Below are 13,727 nucleotides of genomic sequence, written 5' to 3'. Positions count from 1 at the left end.
CGAAGAGAAACCCCTAGAAAATTCCGGACCCAGCGGCCTCTCCGAGCTCGATGATTGGCTGAGAGGAAAAGGAGGGGCTCGCCGGGGCATGATAAATACAGAGCCTCCGCGGCTTGGAGAAACAGCCCTCCCGAAGAACCGGACAGTCTGCGCAGTGGATCGGGAGCGCAATTTTCGCAGACTCAATACCTTTGGGCTCTCGCGCTTTCAGTTTCCGGCTTCAGACGGGACCGAGCTCTTTTTTGACCCCAGATCCCGTCCGCCGTTTGCCGACCTGAGCCTCAGCGCAGAGCGAGAGCAGGACAACATGGCTAAGTCCACGGCCATCGGCATCGACCTGGGCACCACCTACTCGTGCGTGGGGGTGTTCCAGCACGGCAAGGTGGAGATCATCGCCAACGATCAGGGTAACCGCACCACCCCCAGCTACGTAGCGTTCACCGACACCGAGCGGCTGATCGGAGACGCGGCCAAGAACCAGGTGGCGCTGAACCCGCAGAACACCGTGTTCGACGCGAAGCGACTGATCGGCCGCAAGTTCGGTGACCCCGTGGTGCAGTCGGACATGAAGCACTGGCCTTTCCTGGTGGTGAACGACGGAGACAAGCCGAAGGTGCAAGTGAGCTACAAGGGGGAGACCAAGGCGTTCTATCCCGAGGAGATCTCGTCCATGGTGCTGACCAAGATGAAGGAGATCGCCGAGGCGTACCTGGGCCACCCGGTGACCAACGCGGTGATCACCGTGCCGGCCTACTTCAACGACTCGCAGCGCCAGGCCACGAAGGATGCGGGGGTGATCGCAGGGCTGAACGTGCTGAGGATCATAAACGAGCCCACGGCCGCCGCCATCGCCTACGGCCTGGACAGGACCGGCAAGGGGGAGCGCAACGTACTCATCTTTGACCTGGGCGGGGGCACCTTCGACGTGTCCATCCTGACCATCGACGACGGCATCTTTGAGGTGAAGGCCACGGCCGGGGACACTCACCTCGGTGGGGAGGACTTCGACAACAGGCTGGTGAACCACTTCGTGGAAGAGTTCAAGAGGAAGCACAAGAAAGACATAAGCCAGAACAAGCGGGCCGTGAGGCGGCTGCGCACGGCCTGCGAGAGAGCCAAGAGGACCCTGTCGTCCAGCACCCAGGCCAGCCTGGAGATCGACTCCTTGTTCGAGGGCATCGACTTCTACACGTCCATCACCCGGGCGCGGTTCGAGGAGCTGTGCTCGGACCTGTTCCGGAGCACACTGGAGCCCGTGGAGAAGGCCCTACGCGACGCCAAACTGGACAAGGCGCAGATCCACGACCTGGTCCTGGTGGGGGGCTCCACCCGCATCCCCAAGGTGCAGAAGCTGTTGCAGGACTTCTTCAATGGGCGCGACCTCAACAAGAGTATCAACCCTGACGAGGCGGTGGCCTATGGGGCGGCGGTGCAGGCGGCCATCCTGATGGGTGACAAGTCGGAGAACGTGCAGGACCTGCTGCTGCTGGACGTGGCTCCCCTGTCTCTGGGGCTGGAGACGGCTGGGGGCGTGATGACCGCCCTGATCAAGCGCAACTCCACCATCCCCACCAAGCAGACGCAGATCTTCACCACCTACTCGGACAACCAGCCTGGGGTGCTGATCCAGGTGTACGAGGGTGAGAGGGCCATGACGCGGGACAACAACCTGTTGGGGCGCTTCGAGCTGAGCGGCATCCCACCGGCTCCCAGGGGCGTGCCCCAGATCGAGGTGACCTTTGACATCGACGCCAATGGCATTCTGAACGTCACGGCCACGGACAAGAGCACAGGCAAGGCCAACAAGATCACCATCACCAACGACAAGGGCCGGCTGAGCAAGGAGGAGATCGAGCGCATGGTGCAGGAGGCGGAGAAGTACAAAGCCGAAGACGAGGTCCAGCGCGAGCGGGTGTCTGCCAAGAACGCCCTGGAGTCGTACGCCTTCAACATGAAGAGCGCCGTGGAGGATGAGGGCCTCAAAGGCAAGATCAGCGAGGCGGACAAGAAGGTGGTGCTGGACAAGTGCCAGGAGGTGATTTCGTGGCTGGACGCCAACAGCCTGGCCGAGAAGGACGAGTTTGAGCACAAGAGGAAAGAGCTGGAGCAGGTGTGTAACCCCATCATCAGCGGACTGTACCAGGGGGCGGGTGGCCCCGGCCCTGGCGGTTTTGGGGCTCAGGCCCCCAAGGGAGGTTCCGGGTCTGGCCCCACCATTGAGGAGGTCGATTAAGGAGTCTTTATTTCCCACATTATGGAGACGGTTGGGCTTGGAGATTTTTCCATTGCTTTACTTCCCTACTTTCATCAGCTTTGAATTTTGCTAGAAGTCTCCGAAGTTGAACTGTCTTTTGGAGGAAGTTATGAACTTGCTTTTTTTCCCCCCGATTTAAATGTAGAATTTATACTGCAATTGCTTATTTCCCTTTATATATATATATATATATAAATCATACCAACTTTGCCTGCCTTTTTTAAAATGTTTACTTCAAAGTAAATAAACTCGAAATAAAGTGAAGTCTTTTGTCTGCATATTTTATTTTGAGGTCAGAAGTGTCTATAGCTTGTCTTGTTCTAGGATTGAATGGCAGTTTGCCTCTTGGGTAATGTCAGTGATCTGGAAAAATGTATTGCGTTGTCATTTACTTTTAGGCAAATTGTATCCTATGGAAAAACTGGTTATTTTGAGTGGGTTGCATCTGGGTCCAGAGAGAGGTAAAAGGCTATTGTCATAGTGACTTCACATGGGTGACAGGGTTTAACCTGGTGTAAGGGTGGCTTCAAAGGGGGTTGGGGTGTGGGGGGATGTTCCTGTTCCTGGAGAAGCAGTGAAAAAGGCAAAGCAGATGGGAAAGGGAATGGCTACTCATTCCTTTAAGTACACCTGCTATCAGTCCTGATAATCTGGACTCAGGGAAGAGAAATGAGTTAAGTGAAGATGGGAGTTCAAGCACTGGCTTGCCAGTTATAAGCAAGTGCATTAGTCACTGGCTTGCCAGTTATAAGCAAGTGCATTAGTCACTGATTCATAGTTCTTCTATTTAAAACAAAACGATTTGGCTTGATGTCTCAGGCTGTAATTTCTGAAAGGATGCATAGATAGAAATAATTTCTCTCAAAAAAACCTCTCTAGCAGGGGTTTTAAGTACCCCAGTGCCTTTGGGAGGTGCCACTGAGTGGTGCCTCAGTGGAAGGACCCTAGTATTTCAGTACTCTTGCCAGGCACTGTCCTGGGGCTTATTATGTGTTTATTAATCTTCATTCCACCACAGTGAGCTTGGGTAGTGTTTGACTTTCACAGGTGAACATTGGGGAGACTTTAAAATTACTGACTCAAGCAAAAGTTAAAAAGTATCACCAGTTCAACAAAGGTGTTGTACTTGGATTCCAACTCAGATTTTTATCAGTCTTGCTATGCTACCCAAGTCTGCAGGGGTTTTGTTTGGGTCTGTCCGGTCTTGAGTTGTTTCCATTCATAGGCTTCACAATCAGTATACCCCTTTTGCCTTTCCATGATGATCCTTAATTAGTTTTAGTATTTAGAAGGGTGAGGAAGAAAACCTCAGCCCTGTACCTGGAACTACTTCAGGCTTCCTTCCCATGCACTTCATTTTAAGGTGCTTCATTGCTGTAGCTGCTAGCATCTAGAAATAATCCCTTCCACACCCTTCTTGTTGGAAAAGGCCTGGCACAGTCCACAAAGCTTGGGGATGAATACATGTCAAAGTTTATTGCACCTGGGAGGGGGTCACAAAATGTTTTAGAACTACATGGAGGTGATGATTGCACAATTGTACCCTTGAATTGATGGATGCCTTGAATTGTACCCTTTAAAGTGGTTAATTTTATTTGGTTAATGTGATTTTCACTTATGCAGTTTAAAAAATCCCATTGTATCAACATCCATCACAGCACTTTGTGAGTTCACATATACCTTAAAGCCCACCAGGTTTTTCACTATAAAAACTTTCCTTTGAAGAAAATCCAGTGTGGGAATGGCACATCAAGGTAGAACCTTGCTGTGGAAGTTTGGAAATAGAAAGCGAAGAGATGCTTAGGCTTCCAGACCAGTTTATAAAAGCACATTTAACCCTCAACGTTGTAAAAATGTAGCACTGGACTCTAGCCACAATGTCAATTTTCAGGGAGATAAGGAATTTGTTAATGGATCTACTCACCTTAGCCACAGTAGCATTAGTGACTCATCTGCAGATAATACAGTGACTTTTCCAGCCAGCAGCCACTACTTGGGAGGGAGGTGGCAGGCAATGGGGAAGGTGAATGGAAAAGGGTTCAGATTGTGAAGGACCTACTAACTGCTTTTGATAACAGAGGTTACAGAAATCTCCAGAAATAACCTTGGAGAAAATAAGAGTTCCTAGGCTAGATCAGTCAAGATCATTGAGTGGTGTTTTATTAATATGTAATTGCCTGCATACCCTTACACAGAGTAGTTTGAAAATACTCACTTTGTAAGCTGAAGGAGATCAGGTTGAGGGCATTGTAGAATTAGCAAAGAGGATGCCAGTGCCATGGCTGGAGAAGTGATGGGAGTAGCAGGAAGAACTGTGGGGGCAGGAAGGTGCATGGAGGAAAAACTAAGCCCTAGAAGAGGAAAGAGTATTTTAACTTTGAATACCTTGATACCAATCCACATCCTATCTTCCTGGGCCAGCCTTTAGATGGCAGGTGGGAATGGGCCTGGTTGCATATGCGTTTTGAAACCAAGGTAATGCTTTATTAGTAATATTTTATTCCTGGTGTTTAACAGGGTTCTGTCATCGAAAAATGAAAAAGGCAGCAAAACAAAAATTCTACAATTTACTAAATGTGAGAACTCGGCAGGAACACGGGCTTTCAATTAAAAGGGCAGGTGGGGTTATTTCGGGTGAAGAGCCAATGTTGGAGATTACTGAGGCGGTGATCTTTGCTGTAGGAATAAGAAACAGTAACTGACATCATCCTTCAATCACCCTAAATCCGTACCATTGGTAACCCCCAAGGGTATATCCGGTGCAATTCAGTGGGACAGCAACCCCACCCGTCCCACGACTTCCAGCACCGCTCATTGAGATATTAAGGGGTCCGGCAGCGGAGCGAATTCAGGACGTGCGGTAAACATGCCCCACCTTGGCGACCCCTGTAATGCTTAATCCAGAACGGGAGGAGAGGACATAACGGGAGCGGCGGGGCAGGCCCACAGGTTGGGAAAACGGGGGAGTTCTGAAGACAAGAATCACTGCCCAGTGTCTTCGACCTTTCTGCCACTCCAAACGTCCCTACCGGAACGAAGGACGGGAGCCGGGGTGAAAGAAGGATGCCGTAGGCTCCTGTCTGCCACCTTGGCTGCGGGGACCTTGCCTTCCTCCCGGCTGGCCACCCGGTTCATGTGGCTTGGTTGTGAGTTCCAAAACTTTACAATGTCTTCTTTTAATAAATTAGCTACAGTGAGAAAAACTCTAAAGGTCTCTCCTTTTACTCCATTGACGTTTTGAAAACAATCGCCACAGGCCAGCGGGGCCAGGCAGCTCCTCGGCCACCCTGCCTCAGGCCCCGCCCCTCCGCGCCCGCCCCGCCCCTTCCGACTCCGGCCGTCTCTGGCTCCCTGGTCCAGTTTTGGGCTCTGCCAGGAACTTTCTGGAGTTTTCTGGGTTCGAAGGCGGGGACCGATTCGTGGAAACACTTCTCAACAAACTGCCCCGTCCAAGTCACCCTGCCTACCGCCAACGCCACCCTAGAACAACAAGCTTAGTCACGGCTCTACATTTAATTTCCAGAAGACTTGTGTGAACTGTGCCAGCCTACCAATAGTAACCCCCTCCTTCTGGTCCTCTTTTTCCCACCGAGCAGACTAGTATGAAGGGAGGGGGAGGCGGAGCTGAGAGAAGCTGGAAGAATGGGAAAGATCACAGAGTTTGTGGTGTGGGGGTGGTTGTGAGTCTGAGGCTGCAGCAGGGAAGTCCGGCGCTGGTCACATATCCACCATGGTTCCCCTAAGGCCCGCTGAGCCCTGACGTTCACTCTTCACTCCCTTCTGTGGCCATTTGTCTTCCCCTTTTTAGAAAATGAACCGGTACGATCCCTGTGCCAGTATTGGGAGGAGTCCAAAATACAGAGTATGAGGACATGGAGGGAGGTTCAGTTACAGGTTCTGTAATTACCTGACTGGATGACCAGACCAAGCCACTGAATCTCTGATCCTTTGTTCTCATCTCTGAAAATGAACAGGTATGGCGGAATGTCCTCTGCCTAAAAATGTTGATAGTTTCTACAGTAAACTGACAGTAATGTCATAACCCTGATGGTAGTACCCAACCTTGTAAGTGCCTCAGTAAGAATGAGAGGTCAGACCTGAGAGTATGCGACCCCAACAAAAGAAGGGAGCAAACTTCTGAAGCACTACTTTGTCACAGGCACTCTGAGACCTTATAAGTACTACTCTAGTAATCCTTAGCATCCTGTGAAATAGTAATTCTATTTTAGAGATACAGAGACTTGAGTAATTAACTTACAAATACTTCATTGGAAAGAAGAGAGAGAGAAAAAGGAAACAGCCTCAACAAGGAAGTAAAGAGCAGATGCAAACCCAGGTCTTCCTATTCTCAGGCTTTTTAAAATGCTGTTGGGAGAGCTGCAGGGTTCACAGGTCATTGAAACCTTAGTCATTTGGGGAGAATGTATGGCTCTACGTTTCATATCAGTTACCGCGTTTGCTTTTTTCTGGATAAACAGAATTATGATATCTTTTAAAACAAAGAGAATTGAGAAGATGATGTAGGGGTAGGAAAGTTTTCCCTTCTTCCCTTCTAGGTTCATTGGCTGGTCTTACAATTAAATTGATACAGAACAGATTAACAGGAGAAAAACAGAAAAGTTTTAAGAACATGTATACCTCCTGTATACGAGGCGGAGACCCAGGAAAACAGAATAACTTACCCAAATGGCCAAAGCCATCACCTTAAACGCCGTCTTCAGCTAAAACATGCATGTTAGAGATTGGGAGTCAGTTATGGGAGGTTACCAGGAAAAGCAGGGTAAACAAGAGAAAGATTGTTAATGCAGATTTAACTCATGGCCTTCTGCTTTGTTAAGTTTTTGGAGTTAGATATCCTCCTCTGCCTGGTACAGTCAGGGAGACACCCTTATAAATGTCAATATTTCTTACAAAAGGGTAACTTTTCTTCCGTTTTCAGAACTTCACCTGTGTCTGGGGTTTCTTAAAAAAACAGGTTAAAATAACCAATATGTCAGAATAACCATATGTTATTTTGGGGTAGTGTATTTTGCTCCCCTTCAACAGTACTGTTTGAGGAACTACAGGAGAATGGGGAGGGAAGGAAAAAGATCCTGGAGCTTTGGGGGTGAGAAAAGCTCCCCTTCCCACACTTCCTGCCCCCACCTCCCCTCCTCCAGCAGCGTTCTAGGCACCCCCTCTCCAGGCCACTCCACTTAAAAGTTCCTGACGGCGCGTCCAGCATGGGCAACCTGAGCCTTGGGCTTTCCCAACACCAAGTCCAACACCAAATCCAAGAAAAAACTAATTTCAAAATTAAATTAAAGTTTTGGAAATTCTCTTGGGGTTCTTATAGTCACTTTAGACACTAAGTAAACCTGTGACTGGGTTTCTGTCTTGGGAAGTGTTAAAAAGGAAACCAGAAGCCCAAAATGGGGTCACTTCTGCGAGGTCAAGTCGTCAAACCAGGGCTTAATACCTAACCTAACTACAAGTCCAGCCTCACCCAGAAATGTAGTCTTAACATGTCAGGAATTTTCCTGTCAGCACCAATAAGTAAACAGTCACATGGGCCCTCTCTGTCCCCCAAAGTTATTACACCTAATAAGACCCCCAGCTCTTTCCCCAAAGGGAAGGTGACTTTGCATGAAACAATCATTTCTTTTGCTAATTGTCCCACCCCTTTTTTGCCTATAAAATCTTTCCATTTTTGTACAGTTCCTCAAAGCTCCCCTCTACTTGCTAGATGGGATGCTTCCAGATTCATGAATGGATTAATAAAGTCAACTGGATCAAAATTTGCCTGGTTGAAATTTTGTTATTTAATAAAAGTGTCCAGTGTAAAAGGAAAGACAAAATTCAGGAGATCTTCTCCTTCTCAGGAAATGGAAAAGGAATATAGATGTTTAGGTTTCCAGGCCAGCTCATGATGCCAGGGTTCTTGATCGCGGAGCCCAAGAATTAACTTCCCAAATAGTCAAGGTAGGAGAGCAAGGCAGAGGTTTTTATTTAGAGAGAAAGCCAGAGGACAGAGCTCCTACCTCAAGCCAGGAGGGGACAAGAGAGTCACCACGGGGTGGTGTGTTGTCTAGGGGTTTTATAGGCAATAGAGAGACAAAGGGCTAGGGATGTACACCTGCTAAGTGGTCCTAAAATGTTTACCTTTGAAGAAACACTAAGTTTCTTATTAGTCTTCCTGGTTATTTACAAGAATTTTACTGCTCTGACTTTCCTCCCAGGATAGCAGCTTCCTGGTCTGGGAGCATATCACTCAAGACTGCCTACTTTGCTCCCAAGCTGGGCTGAGTTTACTAACATAAAGAGTATGTTAGTAAAGTTACCTTTTAACAAATAGGGTTTTTAAATGCAATCTTATTTTCAAGATGGCATCCTTCCTGTTTTTACTACATTGTTTTGGGCTTGCATGCTACATTGCCCAGGTTGCAAATAATTTCTTTAGGGCTGGAGGAAGAAAAGCAGCACCTGGGTAAAGTCATAAAACAAGGCGGGCTCCCTATCCGGCTAAAGCAAATCTCACAATGGTTTGATTATCTTGCTTTGTTCTTTTCCGGAGGCTCTCACCCTACTCTGTCTAAGCCCATGGTCCCTGTCTCAGAAAGTGAGATTTAACTCAAAAGGTAGGTCAACTATAGTCGATTCATGTAAAACAGTATTTTTGGTGGACCTTTCTCTGCAACCCAAGCAGGCAAAATCACCATGTCTACCTGCCAGGCAATGAAGACAGGATGCCCTTCGCTTCAATCCAGTTAGAAGTATTCTGAATAGCAGACTTGGAGAGAAGGAAGCAGTGAATCTAGAACTGCTCCCAGTAGCAGCTGATGGTGAAGAAACTTCCAGAGGGTGCGGGTGAGGCTGAGGGTCTCTAAAAGTGCTGATGCACTGGGCAACTAAGGTGGACGTTTGGGGAATCCCCAGCCAGATTACATAGGGAATGGAAACTTACTGAAGGTTGACCAGTTTGACTAGCTTAAGGAGGTGATTCATAAGGGAGTGACATCTGACTGTAAAAAAGTTATCACCTACCTGCACACACACACACACACACACACACACACACACACACACACGATTGTTAAGGCAATATTTTTGCAACATCAGTTTAGATCAGTCTAAACAAATTATAAACTGCCCTCGGATTCCAGGAAGATGTGTTTTGATGGTAGACAGGTGTGCGTGCCCATGTGTGTGTGTGTGTGTGTAAAGAATGCCAATTTGAGCAAGTGTTCAAAAGCAAAATTCCTTTCCTTCATAAAAAATTGCGTTTTCTGTGCTCAAAACATCTGGGTATAGTGATGAGTCTGTTTTCTTGTGGGCTGTAAACCCCATCCTACTGCTTTAAGGTCCCTCACATTTTTATTTCAGACACCTAACACGGGGTCTTGCATGCCCACAAAGAATGAAGACCGAAAGGCCAAAATAAATTACCAAATGTAATTGTATTTAAAACTGAGGGGAGTTGGAATCTAGGATAAAAAAAGTAGGCGAGTGAATTAAGTGCAAGGCAAATAACCTTAGTTTTAGAGCTGAATCCTCCCACTTTAAATCCTCTACCCAATCAATTTGCTTAAAATGGGCCACAAGCCAAAGAGCTGCTGTGGCAGAGGCTGCTGTCAAAGGGGGCTGAACATTCCCGCCCCTCCCTCCCAAGCTCATCATCCACTGTATTTCTTTTCAAAGTGGTGGACAGTCAAGGGGCTCCAAGGACAGGGCAGAATAGGAGTTCGGGTCTCTGACGTTACCCCTGGTCCTACCCACCACCTGAGGCTGAAACGGCAATTCAGGAGGCTGAAAGGAAGCAGGGTGGCCCAGATCCTAGGCTGGGAAGGAAGAGGGAAAGGGAGAGGCTCAAACGGCCTTAATTCTTCCTCCTCACACCCGAATCCAGCCTGAGGCAAAAAGGAGGGGCGAGTTTAGTTAACCCTACCCTTCCCATCCCCCACCCATGACTGAGCACTTTCCTGCTCTGGCGTTGGGGACTGTCCTTTTAAGAATAGTCTTGTTTACATGATTGTTTCTGCTTAAAAATTCAAATCCTCCATCCCCAGATATTCCATCCGTGTAGGTCAAATATGATGTCAAAAACTATATTGCATTATTCCTTTCCTTCTTTTTCCCAGTTTAAATCTAAGATGGGAAAAACGCCGCGGATGGCCAAGGCAATCCTCAGGCAGCCCAGGCCATCAATGACCGTCCGTGAGCGCCTCTGTCCAGTCACTCTGTGGCACACAGCTAGCCCGCCCCTCTGAGACACTCGGGAACGTTCCGGATTTGGGGTGTCCCTGGAGCCGAGCAGCCCTTATTCCTACATGAAACCACCAAACTAGTTTGAGCCTCGCGAGCGACTCACCACCCTACAATTAGAAACCTTGCGGTCACACTTTCTGTCAATTTCAAACTGCTCTGCGGCTGACAAACCGCCAAGGGAACAGCCTGAGTGAGCTGAGTCAACGACCACCCACGACAACGCCTCTTCCCCCTTCCCCTTCGGACTCTGGTCCCTTCTCCGGAATCCCAGAAGAGTCTGGAGAGATCTGGGAGAGGCGGCACCCAGGACGCTGATTGGTCCCCGCAAGCCCGAGGGAAGGACGCGAAGAGAAACCCCTAGAAAATTCCGGACCCAGCGGCCTCTCCGAGCTCGATGATTGGCTGAGAGGAAAAGGAGGGGCTCGCCGGGGCATGATAAATACAGAGCCTCCGCGGCTTGGAGAAACAGCCGTCCCGAAGAACCGGACAGTCTGCGCAGTGGATCGGGAGCGCAATTTTCGCAGACTCAATACCTTTGGGCTCTCGCGCTTTCAGTTTCCGGCTTCAGACGGGACCGAGCTCTTTTTTGACCCCAGATCCCGTCCGCCGTTTGCCGACCTGAGCCTCAGCGCAGAGCGAGAGCAGGACAACATGGCTAAGTCCACGGCCATCGGCATCGACCTGGGCACCACCTACTCGTGCGTGGGGGTGTTCCAGCACGGCAAGGTGGAGATCATCGCCAACGATCAGGGTAACCGCACCACCCCCAGCTACGTAGCGTTCACCGACACCGAGCGGCTGATCGGAGACGCGGCCAAGAACCAGGTGGCGCTGAACCCGCAGAACACCGTGTTCGACGCGAAGCGACTGATCGGCCGCAAGTTCGGTGACCCCGTGGTGCAGTCGGACATGAAGCACTGGCCTTTCCTGGTGGTGAACGACGGAGACAAGCCGAAGGTGCAAGTGAGCTACAAGGGGGAGACCAAGGCGTTCTATCCCGAGGAGATCTCGTCCATGGTGCTGACCAAGATGAAGGAGATCGCCGAGGCGTACCTGGGCCACCCGGTGACCAACGCGGTGATCACCGTGCCGGCCTACTTCAACGACTCGCAGCGCCAGGCCACGAAGGATGCGGGGGTGATCGCAGGGCTGAACGTGCTGAGGATCATAAACGAGCCCACGGCCGCCGCCATCGCCTACGGCCTGGACAGGACCGGCAAGGGGGAGCGCAACGTACTCATCTTTGACCTGGGCGGGGGCACCTTCGACGTGTCCATCCTGACCATCGACGACGGCATCTTTGAGGTGAAGGCCACGGCCGGGGACACTCACCTCGGTGGGGAGGACTTCGACAACAGGCTGGTGAACCACTTCGTGGAAGAGTTCAAGAGGAAGCACAAGAAAGACATAAGCCAGAACAAGCGGGCCGTGAGGCGGCTGCGCACGGCCTGCGAGAGAGCCAAGAGGACCCTGTCGTCCAGCACCCAGGCCAGCCTGGAGATCGACTCCTTGTTCGAGGGCATCGACTTCTACACGTCCATCACCCGGGCGCGGTTCGAGGAGCTGTGCTCGGACCTGTTCCGGAGCACACTGGAGCCCGTGGAGAAGGCCCTACGCGACGCCAAACTGGACAAGGCGCAGATCCACGACCTGGTCCTGGTGGGGGGCTCCACCCGCATCCCCAAGGTGCAGAAGCTGTTGCAGGACTTCTTCAATGGGCGCGACCTCAACAAGAGTATCAACCCTGACGAGGCGGTGGCCTATGGGGCGGCGGTGCAGGCGGCCATCCTGATGGGTGACAAGTCGGAGAACGTGCAGGACCTGCTGCTGCTGGACGTGGCTCCCCTGTCTCTGGGGCTGGAGACGGCTGGGGGCGTGATGACCGCCCTGATCAAGCGCAACTCCACCATCCCCACCAAGCAGACGCAGATCTTCACCACCTACTCGGACAACCAGCCTGGGGTGCTGATCCAGGTGTACGAGGGTGAGAGGGCCATGACGCGGGACAACAACCTGTTGGGGCGCTTCGAGCTGAGCGGCATCCCACCGGCTCCCAGGGGCGTGCCCCAGATCGAGGTGACCTTTGACATCGACGCCAATGGCATTCTGAACGTCACGGCCACGGACAAGAGCACAGGCAAGGCCAACAAGATCACCATCACCAACGACAAGGGCCGGCTGAGCAAGGAGGAGATCGAGCGCATGGTGCAGGAGGCGGAGAAGTACAAAGCCGAAGACGAGGTCCAGCGCGAGCGGGTGTCTGCCAAGAACGCCCTGGAGTCGTACGCCTTCAACATGAAGAGCGCCGTGGAGGATGAGGGCCTCAAAGGCAAGATCAGCGAGGCGGACAAGAAGGTGGTGCTGGACAAGTGCCAGGAGGTGATTTCGTGGCTGGACGCCAACAGCCTGGCCGAGAAGGACGAGTTTGAGCACAAGAGGAAAGAGCTGGAGCAGGTGTGTAACCCCATCATCAGCGGACTGTACCAGGGGGCGGGTGGCCCCGGCCCTGGCGGTTTTGGGGCTCAGGCCCCCAAGGGAGGTTCCGGGTCTGGCCCCACCATTGAGGAGGTCGATTAAGGAGTCTTTATTTCCCACATTATGGAGACGGTTGGGCTTGGAGATTTTTCCATTGCTTTACTTCCCTACTTTCATCAGCTTTGAATTTTGCTAGAAGTCTCCGAAGTTGAACTGTCTTTTGGAGGAAGTTATGAACTTGCTTTTTTTCCCCCCGATTTAAATGTAGAATTTATACTGCAATTGCTTATTTCCCTTTATATATATATATATATATAAATCATACCAACTTTGCCTGCCTTTTTTAAAATGTTTACTTCAAAGTAAATAAACTCGAAATAAAGTGAAGTCTTTTGTCTGCATATTTTATTTTGAGGTCAGAAGTGTCTATAGCTTGTCTTGTTCTAGGATTGAATGGCAGTTTGCCTCTTGGGTAATGTCAGTGATCTGGAAAAATGTATTGCGTTGTCATTTACTTTTAGGCAAATTGTATCCTATGGAAAAACTGGTTATTTTGAGTGGGTTGCATCTGGGTCCAGAGAGAGGTAAAAGGCTATTGTCATAGTGACTTCACATGGGTGACAGGGTTTAACCTGGTGTAAGGGTGGCTTCAAAGGGGGTTGGGGTGTGGGGGGATGTTCCTGTTCCTGGAGAAGCAGTGAAAAAGGCAAAGCAGATGGGAAAGGGAATGGCTACTCATTCCTTTAAGTACACC

At 50.2% G+C, this 13,727-nt stretch overlaps 2 protein-coding genes across 2 annotated transcripts; both read left to right on the top strand.

The window, feature by feature from the left end:
- Window positions 1-73: 73 nt before the first annotated feature.
- LOC118969951 (heat shock 70 kDa protein 1B) lies at window positions 74-2,518 on the top strand. Its single transcript, XM_037005110.2, has one exon. The coding sequence runs from the start codon at window positions 89-91 to the stop codon at window positions 2,231-2,233; it is 2,145 nt and encodes a 714-aa protein (XP_036861005.2). The 5' UTR covers window positions 74-88; the 3' UTR covers window positions 2,234-2,518.
- Window positions 2,519-10,915: 8,397 nt separating this feature from the next.
- Window positions 10,916-13,360, top strand: LOC140846662 (heat shock 70 kDa protein 1B). Its single transcript, XM_073224077.1, has one exon. The coding sequence runs from the start codon at window positions 10,931-10,933 to the stop codon at window positions 13,073-13,075; it is 2,145 nt and encodes a 714-aa protein (XP_073080178.1). The 5' UTR covers window positions 10,916-10,930; the 3' UTR covers window positions 13,076-13,360.
- The last annotated feature ends 367 nt before the right edge of the window (window positions 13,361-13,727 follow it).

This window comes from Manis javanica, chromosome 16 (genome assembly GCF_040802235.1).
Source record: "Manis javanica isolate MJ-LG chromosome 16, MJ_LKY, whole genome shotgun sequence".
NCBI lineage: Eukaryota > Metazoa > Chordata > Mammalia > Pholidota > Manidae > Manis > Manis javanica.
The sequence above is the reverse complement of the archived record's forward strand: the minus strand, read 5'-3'. Positions and strand labels throughout refer to the sequence as shown.